This window comes from Podarcis filfolensis, assembly GCF_964270895.1.
Source record: "Podarcis filfolensis genome assembly, chromosome: 16".
Classification (NCBI taxonomy): Eukaryota; Metazoa; Chordata; class Lepidosauria; order Squamata; family Lacertidae; genus Podarcis; species Podarcis filfolensis.
In genome coordinates, this window is record NC_139620.1 from 26,585,271 (window position 1) to 26,601,066 (window position 15,796).

Below are 15,796 nucleotides of genomic sequence, written 5' to 3' on the forward strand. Positions count from 1 at the left end.
GAGCAAACCAGTAATATTTTAGGGAGCAGGCTAGCAGACGGGGCCCATTACTTAACATCATAGGAGCCTACACAACACAAAACACTGTTGCTGTATGTAGGTTTTATTTTATTTGTTTTTTATCTTATATTTTGGAAATGTACATCCAGTTTTTTTGCCTTTAATTTTTTTGGGAGGCCCCAAGAGAGTGGGGCCCTAAGCTATAGCTTGTTTAGCTTCTACGTAAATCCGGCACTGCCCTGTGCCTCTTCTTAACAAATCAGCTCATGACTGTTGGAAATCAGTTATAACCGGTGCCATTTTGTACTTGTCACAGAGGTCAAACCTCTATTCTGCTTGGTGGTTCAGAGGAGGCAAACCTATAAAGCAAATCTAAAAATAGCTCTCCTTGCTCACGGTCAAGTCTCTGCCAGCCATTGTCTGTGAGTTCACAATGGGGAATGCTACTGTGGTTAACACTTCTAAACTGTGCAGTAGCCAGTGAAGGTGGAACTGGCTTGGACCCAAGAGGGCCATGGATGGCAGCATTAGGGGCACTGTTGCTTCCCTTCTGCAGGTAAGGGCTGAAGGGCAGAGGCTCATCTAACAAGTCCACGGTGCCCACCAACAGACATGGACAGCCAGAGCTAAAAGCAGGGTGGGGTGCAGAATGGACAGCTTCCAATCCTTATCTCCTTTTCCTGTTAGACACCCTGATTCCCCCTGCTCACAAAAAGCCAGCAATATGCCTTTCCTCTTGCCTTTTCACACTCCCATTTATCATCTCTGTTGACCAGGGAACACAATGCAAGCAGGAGAGCAGCAGATATGCAGCAAACTAGCATCCTGTGAGTTAAACCATAGAGCCTAGGACTTGCCGATCAGAAGGTCGGCGTTTCGAATCCCCGCAACGGGGTGAGCTCCTGTTGTTTGGTCCCAGCTCCTGCCAACCTAGCAGTTCGAAAGCACATCAAAGTGCAAGTAGATAAATAGGTACCGCTCCGGCGGGAAGGTAAACGGCGTTTCCGTGCACTGCTCTGGTTCGCCAGAAGCGGCTTAGTCATGCTGGCCACATAACCCAGAAACTGTACACCAGCTCCCTCGGCCAATAAAGCGAGATGAGCGTGCAACCCCAGAGTCGGTCACGACTGGACCTAATGGTCAGGGGTCCCTTTACCTTTACTAATGCAATTAATACCTAGGTATTCCAAAAGCAAGACAGGACTTGTACTTTAAGCTACACACAAACTGTTCACATGCAGAACTACAATTCCCAGGTATGCCTTGCTGCCCACCCACCCCCAGGATAAGCTGAGCACTACAGAATTAGAAGCAGAGCCTGCAAGCTTTCCTTATTAAATGTCTATCTTACAGATGACCAGTTATAGATGTGATTATGATTAACAGAGTACAAGAGTTATTGCAAGGTGGATATCTGTTTATATATATATTTTTTTCTCTCTCTCTCTTCCTTCCCTCTGGTAGGACATTAATGAGATGGTACGAACGGAACGCCCAGACTGGCAGAATGTCATGTTGTACGTTACAGCGATTTACAAATACTTTGAAACCTGAGAGCTGGAATAGCAATAGAAAATGTTGGGGAAGCACAATCCCAGCACCACACACTAAGCTCAACCAACACCTCTTGACTTTGGATGAAACTCTAAGACAGCATTCTGAGTGGCTTTGGTGAGCAAGGTTTCGTTAACCCAGCACTTGGGCAAACTCAAATAGCTAAATGAGCTGGATTAAATTATTAGCCTGTGAAGCCTGAACTTTACAAATGACCCTGTAAGGCCAAGTGTCAAAAAGCTTCCAAACTTCCGTTGGTGAAGAGTGAACTGAATGAGATGCCACTGAATCGACAAGGCTGAAACGTAAGGGAAGGAAGTCTCTAGGACTGTATTGCAAGACTTTTCTTCATGGAAAACACCTCTGGCGGTTGGGTGGATGTTCTGCTTGTTGCTCCTCACCTAAGTACAGGAAAAACTTTTAATCATCACCTAGTTATTGCCTTATTCTATCTCCAGCTCCTCAAAGTGCACAATTCTTATAGGAAGTTCAAGGGTGTCTTCTCCCATTGAGTTCACCTGACTGAAGAATGGTGTCAAATCTTGGCCTACTCTCAGTGCACAAAACGAAGAGTCTGTGTTTAAGCCTACCTCTCTTCTCCATGGCTTCCAACTTTATTACTGGATGGATTCCAGCCTTGCACATTTGAGTCCCAACTTTGAGGATATTACCATGTGCAGGTGATCGGACACACTGCAATTTGTTGTGCTTTCAAGAGAATTTAGTTTATATGGAATTTACTTTTATTTGGCAAAGTGTAACCTTTCCTTTGCAGGAGCTCAGATGATGCATCACCTGAGATTAAACTGGTTGAAATGATTGTTTTGATCGTTGGATAGGTTAAGCTCCTATTCAGAAAAGAACTTTCTGCAACTAGCAATAACTGCTTCTTCCCCTACGGTCTGCAGGTAGCTTTGTGGTGTGTTCTGATCTGATTGTCTGCCAAAAGCAGCAGCAGTAGCCGCTGCCTGTTCCCAGGTTTATCCAAAAGGGCCTTCCATGGGCTTCCCTTTCAGGAATGACTTAAATGAATGGAGCATTCATAGGAGCAGCAGCCATGATTCGTAGATTGTGCCTGTGAGCTGAAAATTGACCTCCTATAAGCCTAGTTTAAAATGTGGGATCAATGCTGGCGAGAGAAGAAAATGCAGAGTTCAGGACGTTTGTACTGTGGTGTTGAGTCCACTTGGCACAACTCTCTGGGAGAAAAGCATTAAAGCAAGTGCCTTACTTGGCTCTGAGGTAAGAGGAGCTCTAATTGCAAGGCAGTGCACAAAAGACTTCAGACATTTGGTGGTAGCAGCCGCAGTGAGGCTTCTATGGTTCTGTCCTTCTCTAAGAAGGCCTCAGCGCCTACCATCTTTTTCCTAGATGCAGAGCAACTGTTAGTCCCCCCCCCAAGTGGAGACCCAGTTACTGCTGAGGGATAGGGATCTTTTGAGTCCCCCATTTTGATGAACCCCATATCCCTGTTACTTATAGATGTATTTAGCTTTCATTTTTCCCTAACAGCCCAACTAGAAATAATCCTCTTTCTTTCTTTTTTTCAATCCTTTCTGTGTGCCTGGAACTCTTAAAGGACACTTTTTGAATGTCATAGGTATATGAATGGTCACGAATGTAGCCCCGGTCCAAGGTCTGCTGTGGAAGAGTCACTATGACAGGAGCAGGTGCCAAACTGAATTTTGGGACAAGTCGGAATAAACTTTGAACCTTTCATTGTGCCTCCAGTACCCCCTGCCTTGTACATGGTTTCATAGCTCAAGGAATACAAGCAAAACTTACATGTGGCTATAAAATGGCTGGTGAGCTCCCATTGCAAGTGTTTAAATTCAACTCCTACTTTCCAGTGGTTTTTCTCCTTCCTCTCAAATTGTGAGGCTAATATCAAAGGTTCCTGCAAATACCTAAATGACTTTGGCTTTTGAGTGAACAGAGTTAGCATTTCCCAGTTAGGCACAAAGAGTTGCAGATTTTTTAGATGGAACTCACCCTTCCAAAAAACCCCCCCAAAAGTCCCCCCCAACTTTTTGCTAGCCCTAAAATGAGGTACTAAAGATCATCCTCGCTGTGTTATGCTTTCTTACTGTTGTGGTACAAAGGAATTTGCTTCAGGTCCCTTGCTTGTGAACTTAAGATGTATTGCTCTACAGGTGCACCTCTCTTTATTTATTGCATTGCAATTGAAGAAGCATTTTTTTTCCTAGTGAGCTGTCTTCCTCCTACACTTGACAGCATCTTATTTTATGGACTTTGCTTGAGTCCAGTGGTGACGAGACTCATCTTGAGCAGAATCCTGCTTCTAAACTCTTCCTCTACAGTCACAGGGGAGAGCTGATCAGGAGGGCATTGATGAAAAGAGGACTGAGTTGTGCAAGAAAGTGAAGGGTAAAGGCAAAAGGACTGAAGAGTGGGAAATGTTCTGCAGATGGAGCACAAGGAAAAGAAAAAATGTGTTTCCTTGCATTGATTAACCAAAACCTTTTATGGTAAAGACTGAACTACCAAGGGAGATGATTTCATCAAGACAAGAAGCACTCAGAGGGATGAAGGAAATTAAGTTTTAAAAAACACACATCCCATTTTGCGAAAGAAGAAAATCTTTGCTCTTGGTTAGATAACAAGCTACATAAGTATTCTTCCATTCTTTATTCACTTTTTAAAGACTGATTAACATGTTACTGTAAAGTACATTTCTTGCTGGTTTTGTTTTTGTTCTATTAAATATTTTTAATATACCGTAAAATCAGCCAACAGTGTGCCTGGGTTTTTTTTATCACATTTCTTTAGATCCTGCAAATGTCCCCGCATTTTAATGTGTCTGCTTTATAAAAAGAAATTAAAAGGAGCTCATGGTGTTAAACACAAGCAAGTGAAAACAATACCTGGCGGTTTGGGGGATTCTCTTGCAGACACTTTAGTGAGGTCTTCCCAGGAGTTTTGTCTTGGTCTTTGTGTTAGATGAGCAAAGGTGCTTTGAAGGTATAGCTATCTCTAACCTCCGTCTCATAAACTACACAGGAGGGGTCCTGCAGCAGGGTGAGATGCTTCTGTTCAGGGTTCCAGCCACTCTCATCCCCAGCAGTCAGCATACTCAGTACTCATTTGGGCAGGAGGAGAGGAGTGGACACACAGTCCCTGCTGACTACATTTTTTACTTCTCTGGATAGCTCTCACTTCCATCCCTGGGATCATTTTTTAAATCGCTTCCCTGTGTGAACCAGGAAATTGCCTATCCAGACCCTAAGTTGGTTCTTGATTCCTTTCTTCTTTCAGTCTCTCTTCCTCTGGTCTCCTGTTCCAACCTCTCCATTCTTCCCACCCAGTGTCCAGATTTTTTTCCTCTCAACCATCACTCAGCATTCTGTAGGCACTGAGCATGCTCACATCACGGGATGATGTTCAAAGGGTCCTCAGGGTTGTTCTATTCCTCCAAGGCAGCTATGCTTCCAAATATCAATTTCTGGAAACCAGGGGAGGGAAAAGTGTTCTTGTGCTCATGTTCTGCTCCCTGGTTTCCCGCAGGCTTATGGGGTGGCCACTGTGAGAGCAGGTTGCTGTACTAGGGCCATTGGCCTGATCCAGCAGGCTCTTCTTATGCTCTTAAATCTCAGATTTCTGCCAAGCCTACTGGTGCCTCCCTCTTGTGAGTGCTATTTTGGCTCTGTGGCAAAAGGATTTAATTGGAGTTCGACTCAAGGGTTGCTTATCACTCAAGGAAATATTCGCACACCCCACCAAGGGAATAACCACTTCTGCAGTGCTTAGTATCAAGGCCTCACTGTTTATTTTTTATTCCATATATATATATATATATATATATATATATATATATATCCTGCCCTCCTAGTGCTTACACAACACTCATGGCATCTAGAAACAATTAAGACCAGCTGTAACAATAATATTACTCAAATAGAGCAAAATGGAAACAGGTAATAGCACCAGGTTTTTAAATATCTAGAAAAGCCTACCTAAGCAGGAAGGGGGTTTGCCATACAGTGAAACAGTGGGCAAAGAGTCCTACTGGTTGGATTTGTGCACAGAACAGGCTCCTTTCATCCCCATCAGCTGAGCCTCCACCATAGATCTTAGGGCATGGGTAGGAAATGGGTCTGTAAGCCATCCTGCACCTAAGCCAATTACCAAATTTTTTGCCCTATAGGACGCACTTTTCCCGCTCCAAAAATGAAGGGGAAATCTGTGTGCGTCCTATGGGGCGAATGCAGGCTTTCGCTGAAGCCTGGAGAGCGAGAGGGGTCGGTGCGCAACGACCCCTCTTGCTCTCCAGGCTTCAGGAAGCTATCCGCAAGCCTTGGGAGCCCGCGGGAATTCCCGCTGGGCTCCCAAGGCTTGCGGACAGCAGCCTGCAGCCCGAAAGCTGGGGAGCGCAGTGGAGCGCGCCCCGGGCTTTGGGCAGTTATCCGCAAGCCTGGGGAGACTGGCGGGAAGTCGCGCCGGTCTCCCCAGGCTTGCGGATAGCAGCCTGCATCCCGAAGCCTGGGGCGCACTAAACAGCGCGCCCCAGGCTTCAGGCAGATATCTGCAAGCCTGGGTAGCCCGCGGGAGTTCCCGTCGGGCTCCCAAGGCTTGTGGATAGCAGCCTCTTCTGGGGTCGGGGGAAGCTCGGGCTTCCCCCGCCCCAGCCCTGCGCCTGGGGGGGATTTTTCCCCCTTTATTTCCCCCCCCAAAAAAAAACTAGGTGCGCCCTATGGGGCGAAAAGTTCCTTAGAGGTCATCACCAACACATGATAGGTGCCTGGAAAGGAATTTATAACCAGTGCAGCCCTTGCAGGAAAACTAGTGTGATCCCACCTGGTGGACTACAGGGCACTAGGTGTACTTCACATCCTTATTGGGCACTGATAAACATATCTGTTCCTAGCAGACTCTGAACGCAGAAGCTGTTAACTTATTTTTATATAGGAGATCCTAAATGTTCTAAAGGGAATCCACCCATAACCCATTCTCTTGTTGAGAACGTACAGGACTGAACCAGAGTGGCTCAAGTTGTCCCTTCATAACCAGAAAAGGCCTTCATGCAGAAGTCTAGTATTTTTCCAACTTCCCAATTTTCATCCTCCATGTTTGCCAGCCAGGTGCCCATCAGCTATTTTAAACTACAACTCCCATCAGTCCCTGCCAGCGTTACCATGCTCCTATCAGCCCTAGCACAGTGGGAGTTGTAGCCCCAAATAGTTGGAAGGTATCAAGTCAGCAAAGGCCATTTTAACAATATTCACATCACCACTCAAGTGCATGTGTGACATGGTTCCTCCTTGGTCCTTGGGCCATGCTGTGTGACTTGAATAATTATTCTTCCAGTTCTTTGCTTAGGAAAGGTGTTTAAATAACATCTCTTCCCACAGAGATCAAACATTGTGGCTTATTGGGGAGGAAATAGGACTTCCTGCTAGGAGTTTACTAGCCAGACTCCATTATAAAGGTAAAGGTCAAGGTACCCCTGCCCGTACAGGCCAGTCTTGACAGACTCTAGGGTTGTGCGCCCATCTCACTCTAGAGGCCGGGGGCCAGCGCTGTCCGGAGACACTTCCGGGTCACGTGGCCAGCGTGACGAAGCTGCTCTGGCGTGCCTGCACCAGTGCAGCACACGGAAACGCCGTTTACCTTCCCGCTAGAAAGCGGTACCTATTTATCTACTTGCACTTTAGGGGTGCTTTCGAACTGCTAGGTGGGCAGGAGCTGGGACCGTAGACGGGAGCTCACCCCGCCGTGGGGATTCGAACCGCCGACCATGCGATCGGCAAGCCCTAGGCGCTGAGGATTTACCCACAGCGCCACCCGCGTCCCAGACTCCATTATACCTGTGTGTAATAAATATTGAAAGTGCAATGAAGCTATTCTCTGGGAAACACCAGTGAGGCTGGAAGCCAACCAGCCCTTGATGGTGAGACAAGTTGGATTTCCATCCAGACTGCAAAACAGCAACACTCACACCTTGGCATGTCCCCTTTCTTGCTTAATGTGAAGTGGTAAAGTTTTAAATTGCTCCTTACCTACAGCTACCTCCCCATTTGTGAAAATGAACCTTTTGCTGGGGTTTCATTTCCTTTCTGTTCAGCACATCTTCTCTTTTGCATATAATCACTTATTGTTTTAAAGTAAGATACAATTCAAAAATTACCAAAATAATACCAAATCAGCAGGTAAGTTTTACAATGGAAAAATAAGACCAAACACAAAAGCAATCCTTTTATGCCAGGACATCATAGTTAAAAGGCAAAGGAAAATATCAGAGTGACGTCAATTAAGACTAATTTGAAAATAAAACTGAATAGGTGACAAAGTAAAAGGAGACAACCACCAGCAGCTATTTACATATATGCATTAGGGGAAAAGTTTATTTTTTTGCATTATATACAAACAATACAGACTCAATGAAACATAAAAGTTGATAAAGTTAAGTCTTCCGAATTTTTGTAATGTGAATGAGGTTGCTGACTTGTTAGCACATCCATTATTCTAAGGTCTAGATGTTTTCTTTATGAAATGAGGAGCGAGTTAGCCAGGACTCTCAAATGTGTAATTGCAATTAGATTTGAGTGGGTTTGGCACCAGACAGGCATGGCCCATCCTTGCCGACAATGGTTTTTATACTGTTTCCATGCAAGTGGCGTTCCAGGCACTCTGCCTTCGCCCCAGACTGGCCGAAAATAAACCGGAAAATGGGAGCAAACCACATCCGCATCAGTGAGAAGACCAGCATGCGAGGCTGTTGGTATGATGTGGCCCAGTGCCAGCTCTACTACTGGAAAGCAATGTTCAAAAAACCTGAAACTGCTGCTTTTCATGAAGCCAGGGGTGGCTAACTAGTGGTTCTCCAGATGTTGTCACACGACTGGTCTTCATCAGCCTCAGCAAATGGAACTAGCAGTCAAAGATTAAGGGAGTTGGTAGTCCACAAGAAAAAAAAGAACTTCTGATTCTTCATCTGCCATTTATATATAGACAATTATAAGATAACACCCAGCAAATCCACTTTCCATAAACCAATATTTTCTTCCAACCTCAGACCCAGATACCATCAGTTCATTTTCTTTCTCATGCAAAAAGTCCATTAGGGGCTTCCAAACTTTAGTAAATATAGAAGACGATTTTTCTCTGATTAAACACGTCAACATTTGTCAAGCTCAATCCTGTTAATGTTTGCTCAAATCAAAGTCCCCCTGTATTAAACGCAGCTTACTCCCAAGTTTAAGTGTGTTTGTTACAATTATTTATATCCCGCCTTTCAGGATACAAATGTAGTTTACAAGAAACTTCATTTAAGAACAGCAACAGCATCAAACAGTGGCCTACTCTGCACATAACAGTAAGCCATGCTTAAGTTTCACTATAGTTAAAGCTGAGATGCCTGGCAGATGGTCACTTAAACCTTGGTTTAATATTTTCCCCACCCGTCTCTCATTAAAAGAGACATTAACAAGGAAGAATTCTTCTATTGCAGCCCTGTAGCTTTGCGGCTCCTTAAACGACATTGAGGAAGAGATGCACGCTGGCACATAACACTAAGGTATGGTTGACATTAACCAAGGTTTGTAAAGCAGTCACAAACCTTGGTTAACAACCTTTAGTAAAGGTAAAGGGACGCCTGACCATTAGGTCCAGTTGTGACTGACGGGTTGTGGCGCTCATCTCGCTTTATTGGCTGAGGGAGCCGGCATGTGGCCAGCATGACTAGGCTGCTTCTGGCGAACCAGAGCAGCGCATGCCGTTTACCTTCCCGCCGGAGCGGTACCTATTTATCTACTTACACTTTGATGTGCTTTCGAACTGCTAGGTTGGCAGGAGCTGGGACCGAGCAACGGGAGCTCACCCCGTCGTGGGGATTCAAACCGCTGACCTTCTGATCGGCAAGCCCTAGGCTCTGTGGTTTAACCTACAGTGCCACCCGCGCCCTGCTAACAAACTTTAAGCTAATAAACCATAGTTAAACTGCTGAGCTGGGTTCACACGTAAAGCTAAATCAGAGTTTAATAAACCATTGTTTGGTGTTATGTGCGCCCCAGGTCAATATAGGTTCCTTACTAAGGAACCGTTGCTGGTATAAACAGTTGGGAAAGGATAGTCCAGTTTAGAGCAGACCCTGAGGTGGTCTTGCTCGTCCGTCCTCTTCCCCAATCTCATAATCCTCCCCAAAAGTCAGCTGTTGATGACAGATGGTCATGTGGGGAGGGAGAGGAAGGTTCAGTTGGAGCTGGCTCCTATTGCATCTTTTGCTGCAGCCTTCTTTTTAGGATTGCAGCATAAAAAGGTATTTGCTCCATGGCAAGTAGGCCCTGCTAAGTCCAATGTATTGAACTATATCCCACAGTTCTGAAATGCCAAGAGTGGAATTAGGTGAAAGGCAACATTCACAGCATTTGCCTGTGTTAAAAATAATTTTATAGCCCACATATTATTATTTTTTGCTGAGTTCCTGTCATGATGCAACTCTTTTCCAGGTTAACAAAGGATGCCCTCTTGGTGCTTCCTTAGATAACAAATAGAAACATTGTCTTAGAAAAGTCAGATGATCCTGACTGCTGATGTCCTTCTCGTGGCTTTCAACAGTTCTGTCATTGTGTAAAGGTAAACTCTTAGGCATTGTTGAATGTGTATATATATATGCATATATCACATGAATATATGATAAAGCGGCCTATAAATCTTGTAAATAATGAAAAGAGCTGTGGCCGAGCTGAGCTTCCAACCGAGGATCCAACTTCGCTTCTCTGCTGAGCCAGCAGCAAAGGAGGCTTGAGGTGCGGCGAGGCTCCGCTAGCGCCAGGCTCCCCTCTGCTGCAGAGGAAAATCCCTGCAAGTAGAAAGCCAGCCCTACAGGCCACGTCCCTCCTCCTCTTCCCTGCGTGCCCCTTTTGCTTGCGCGGGATGGGGTGCTAGACTGCTAGAGGCGCTATTCCGGGTCCCGGCCCGGTCGTGGCTGCTCCGTGGTAGCCAACCTCCCCGCCCCACAGAGAGCCAGGAGCGCCGTGGGGCGCAGGCACCTCTTGCCAGGCGAGGTCCCAAAGGGCGTCCCGGCAGAGTCCCCACCACCGAAGCGCCGGTCTGCCTGCAGGGGGCGCCCTCGGCAGGAGGAGGCGCGCCCCTCCGAGGCGGGCCGGGGGCCGCGTGGTGCGGCGGCGGGCCGGCAGGGGGCGCGGCGGCTGCGCCTCGGCGGAGCGAGTGGCGGGCTGGTCCCGGGCGGCGGCGAGGCGAGGCGGGCGGAGTCGGCGCGGAGCAGCGAGCCGGGAGGAAGCGGCAGGTGAGCGGGCGTCGGGGCTTCGCGGGACTTTTTATGCCGGGGAGGGGGCGCCGTCTCCTGCCTTCCCAGGCGAGGGCAGGACCACCAGGACCACGCTCTCCATAGGGGGGGGGGAGTTTGTGGGACCCCGGAGGCAAAGTTCCGCGGGGAGCGGAGCTGCTTCGGCTTCTGCCTCAGTTTCCCCTTTGGCGAGGCCAGCCCCAAGGCCGGCTCTCGCTGGGGAGAGGCTTCGCTGGTGGGGGGGGGGGGCTCCTGGATCTTCCCGCACAACAGCCCGGCGAGGGAGGCTAGGTTCAAGAGGGGGACTAGCCCAAGGGGAGCTTGCCCCCCTTCCCTATCGATAAGGGGGGGGGGAGAAAGCCCAGGGCCCCCTGTTTGCCGACTGTTTCTGAAGGAGCCTCAGTCCGGAGATCCGGGTAGGGCATGGACAATGGGGCGGGGGGCGATCGGTCCTCAGCACCAAGGGGCCCTATCCTGTGAGGGTCCAGAGATCTAATTCGAGAGGCGATGATGAGTAGGAAGCAAAGCATGTGAAGAGAAGTCTTCTTGGGGGGGGGGTGTCGTCTAAGGATGCTCCAGGGCCGGGACCCCCGCATGGTCCAGGAAAGGGCTGCTGCTGCTGCTTCTTGGTTTTGGCACAGGGCAAGTTCCTGAGACCACCCAAGTTCTGGGTCTAGAAGGGGACCTACAGGGCAGACCCTGAGGGCGTCCCTCCTTGAGGAGACCGTGGGGTGGAGTGGGATAGGGGAATATCCGAGCAGGAGAGCCCCTGCTTGGCATGCAGAAGGGTGCAGGGCAGTGGCGTAGCGTGGGGGGTGCAGGGGGGGGCCGGCCGCACCGGGCGCAACATCTGGGGGGGCGCACTCGCACTCGCAGCTCTCTGCCCCTACTAAAATCCACGGGTTAGGGGGCGCAAATTACTTGCCTTGCCCCGGGTGCTGACAACCCACGCTACGCCACTGGTGCAGGGTCTTCCCAGCTTAGAGGACATCAGAGCCACAAGCCACAAGTGGAGCTGTTCTGGGGCCAGGATCCTGCAAAGCTGCTTGCTAGGTCTGGATAGGAGGCTTCCTCAACCTGGGACCATATAGATCATAGAGTTGTAGAGTTGTAGAAAGGGACCCTGAGGATTATCTAAGTCCCTTTCAATGGAGGAATATGCAGCTGTCCCATATAGGGATCAAACCTGTAACCTTGGCATTGTCAGCACCGCTCTCTAACCAACTGAGCTGTCCGGGCTGATCTGCTTTACTAGCCTTCAGAACATATGGAGGCACCATTTTGATGTGTAGACAGTACTGATTTATGTGGGCATCATGGGCTTGGCCAGGGGAAAGGCAGGGAGGGGCAGCTGACCCCCCCCAACCATAATCAATAAAAATGCATAGCAAACTGAGCTTCTGCCCCACCTAACAAAAGGTCTGCCCCCCCCCCAAATCCTGGCTACACCCACGGCAGCTTCTTCTGCTTCCAGCATCAAGAAGCAGCAGCTGCACAATGGTCCCCATTTCAGGGTCCAATCCTGGGTTGCTCAAAGTGTAGGAGCCTTCCTAGCTCAGTGACAGAGAATACAGAGGGTCTCAGAGTTCAGTCCCCTGCGGCATCTCCACGTAGGGATGGGACAGGCCCCCTGCCTGAGAGCTGCTGCCAGTCAGAGTAGGTAACAGTGAGATACGCAGAGCAAAGGTAGGAGGCGCCTTCCTGTGTTCCATTGTCCAGCACGTCGCTGCTTGAGTGTGGCAAGCCTCGATGCCATTGCTCTCCATCTGTGAAATGGGCACATTTGGGGACAAACCTGGCAAGGGGGTTGTGAGGGTGAAGCTTTGCAGAGGTTGCTGAAGTTCCGTGCATCATGCTCATCATAATAAGGAGACATCCACGGATCCTTTAGGGGAGGAGGGAGTCCAGGTGGTACATTGCACTGAATTCATTACTCAGATTGAAGCATAAAGTGCCTGGGGTTCTAGTCTAGGGGGTTCTAGACAGCTGCCTTCCAGCAGACCCCCCCCTTTCCTCATGGGTCTTCTTCAGCATCCTTCCAATTTCCTTGCAGAAAACGGATCCTCCCTCTGCACAGTGCTTAGCAAACTAGAGGAGACCTGATATTTATCCAGCAGTTCACTCTCCTGTTTTAGTTTTTGCTATACAGTGGTGCCTCGGGCTACAGACGCTTCAGGTTACATACGCTTCAGGTTACAGACTCCGCTAACCCAGAAATAGTGCTTCAGGTTAAGAACTTTGCTTCAGGATGAGAACAGAAATCGTGCTCCCGCAGCGGCAGTGGCAGGCCCCATTAGCTAAAGTGGTGCTTCAGGTTAAGAACAATTTCAGGTTAAGAATGGACCTCCGGAACAAATTAAGTACTTAACCCAAGGTACCACGGTATTGTTGTAAAGTAAATTTCTTGGTAAAGTTGGCTTTTGCTTGTCTCCGTCCTCAGTAGCCTGAAAGTTTCCTAAAACACTGGTGTGCGCAGTGATGCCTTTTGCTGTTTGGTGAAGCTCTTGGCTTAAGGGAGGAAGAGGACTGATCCTGCAGAGAGGCGATCTGGTGGCTCAGGCCAGGGCCATTGGTTAAATCAGGTGGATAGGAAGCCAGGGCTCTCACCACCCTTCCTGGCTGGTGTGTGTGTTTGTGTGTGCGTTTGTGTGTTTGTAGGAAGACCAGGAACCAGGGGGAGATGCGGACAGTAAGTAGAATGTATCTGGAGCACAAGGAGTTCTGTGCTTGTCCTGGGGAAGCTGGAGATAGGCAGAATGGATAAAGCAAAATTTTTTACTGGACCCGAACCAAAGAGTCTAGTGGCCCCTTGAAAGATTAATGTGTTTATTGTTCTCTGAACTTTTTCTCAGCAAAATCCTTCTGCCTAGACGAGTTGGGGCTGTGGCAGAGGTGCGGGAGAGAGAAGATGCATTGTATAATAAATCAATTAAATAGGTTTTTTTTGGGGGGGGTTGCAAATAGTCTGGTTGTTTTCATGAAAGAAGCCCCCTGCCCCCCACCAGCACCACGCTTGCCACCTCTTTCGGATCGTGTTCCGCAAATGGATTATGCCAGGCAGCTGCAGACAGCAGGAAATGGGGACGAGGCTGCAAAATTAGATTAGGGTGGTGGAAGAGCCTCTTGGATTGAATCTCCATTAAAAGATCAATGCGCTTAACTATCATTTTAATATAATTTGTTTAAGATTAAGAAACCCATTTTAATGTGGCAAATAGATTAGGCTGCAAGATGCCAAGCAGGCTGGCCCTGGGCTGGGGGGAAAGCTTCTGGGCTGGGGGTGCCGCATAGGGGAGGAAAAGGCTGTTTCCCTGCCCCATGGTTCAGACAAGGTGCAAATGTTCATTTACGGCAGAGGTGGAGAGGCTCAGGCCTGATGGGGAGAAGCAGTGTTGGCTCCCAGGCATCACTATCCTTCCCAAAGCACTCTCCCAAGAACACACACCCTCTTTGCCAGGCTACACCCTTCCCTGGCGGTGTTTTGCACGCTCCTTGGGTGCTTGTGGCTGACTGTGCTAAGGCCCCTTCCTTGCCGAGATGGAGAGAGGGTAGAATCATCTGATTCACACATGGGTGGAATGTTGTTGTTGTTGTTGTTGTTGTTGTTGTTGTTGTTGTTGTTGTTAATTACCCATCCATCACCCTAAGGTCCCAAGGTGGGGTGCATAAGTTAAAATACAGCAATAATTAAAAAACAACAACAATTCTTCAAAACTTACAATTACTAGAAAAAGCCATCACAAAACATAGGTGCAAGTCCTGAAAATATGCATCTCGGGTGTCAGAGGTGCACTGACTATACATCAGGATAGACCTTTCTGACAGTAAGAGCTGTTTGACAGTGGAACGGACAACCACAGTAGGTGGTGGGCTCTCCTTCCTTGAAGGTTTTTAAACAGAGCTTGGATGGCCATCTGTCAGGGATTCTTCTTTCGCTGTGATTCTTTTGCATGGCAAAGGGCTGGTCTTGATAACCCTTGGGGTGTTTTCCAACTCTACAATTCTCTGCTGCTATGATTCTCCTCCGCCCCAGTGATGGATTTAGGGGAGTACGACTGGTTTGGTTGCACTGGGCACTGAGCCTTGGGGGTGCTGCCGGGAGTGCCACAACTATGATGTAGAATGGAGAGTGAGAGGTGGTGGTGGGCACCGGATTTTGGCATCACACAGGGTGCTTCTGAAATAATGATATTAATAATAATTTATTATTTATACCCCGCCCATCTGGCTGGGTTTCCCCAGCCACTCTGCGTGGCTTCCAACAGAATATTAAAATACAATAGCCTATTAAACATTAAAAGCTTCCCTAAACAGGGCTGCCTTCAGATGTCTTCTAAAAGTCTGGTAGTTGTTTTTCTCTTTGACATCTGGTGGGAGGGTGTTCCACCGGGCGGGTGCCACTACTGATAAGGCCCTCTGCCTGGTTCCCTGTAACTTGGCTTCTCGCAGCGAGGGAACTGCCAGAAGGCCCTCGGCACTGGACCTCAGTGTCCGGGCAGAACGATAGGGGTGGAGACGCTTCTTCAGGTGCATTTGAGACCCCAGGTGACTTCATATGCAGAGTCATGAACACTGGCCCTCCTTCTCTGCCTCCACCTGTGGGCCGAAAGGCGAAGGCATAGCTGGCCCTCGGACAAGGGTGGCTTGCTCTTTTTTTGACCCAAAGAGGGGCTGCTTGCCAGGAGTGAAAGCACACTCACCTTGAAAGCAGCAGATTAGCTGCTGGCCGTGTTTGTTTGCTTGTGCGGTGGCCTTCTTCCTGCTCATCAAATGATCCACCTTGGGAAGTGGGCAGTTGTTGTTGTTGTGAATTGCATTTATATCTCACCTTTTCCTGCAAGGAGTTCAAGGTGACATACATGGTTCTCTCCCTCCCCACAAAAACCCCTGGGAAGAAGGTTAGGCTGAGAGGCAGTGACTGCCCAAGGTCACCACCCAGCGAGCTTCAAATGGCTGAGTGTCAGGATTTGAACCCTG

General features: G+C 48.4%; 2 protein-coding genes across 4 annotated transcripts in view; both read left to right on the top strand.

Annotated features, from left to right (window-relative positions):
• SPECC1L (sperm antigen with calponin homology and coiled-coil domains 1 like) overlaps positions 1 to 4,300 on the top strand; it is a 52,871-nt gene extending 48,571 nt beyond the window's left edge. The window contains exon 16 of the mRNA XM_083589830.1: positions 1,465 to 4,300. Within this exon, the coding sequence (XP_083445956.1) occupies positions 1,465 to 1,554 (90 nt within the window). The 3' untranslated portion in view covers positions 1,555 to 4,300. The remainder of the gene's footprint in view (positions 1 to 1,464) is intronic.
• A 6,433-nt stretch (positions 4,301 to 10,733) lies between these two features.
• ADORA2A (adenosine A2a receptor) overlaps positions 10,734 to 15,796 on the top strand; it is a 29,248-nt gene continuing 24,185 nt past the window's right edge. The window contains exon 1 of one of the 3 annotated variants that reach the window (XM_083590329.1): positions 10,734 to 10,819. The gene's annotated coding sequence lies outside the window, so the exon portion shown is untranslated. The remainder of the gene's footprint in view (positions 10,820 to 15,796) is intronic. The other 2 variants (XM_083590330.1, XM_083590328.1) reach the window with 2 other exon arrangements.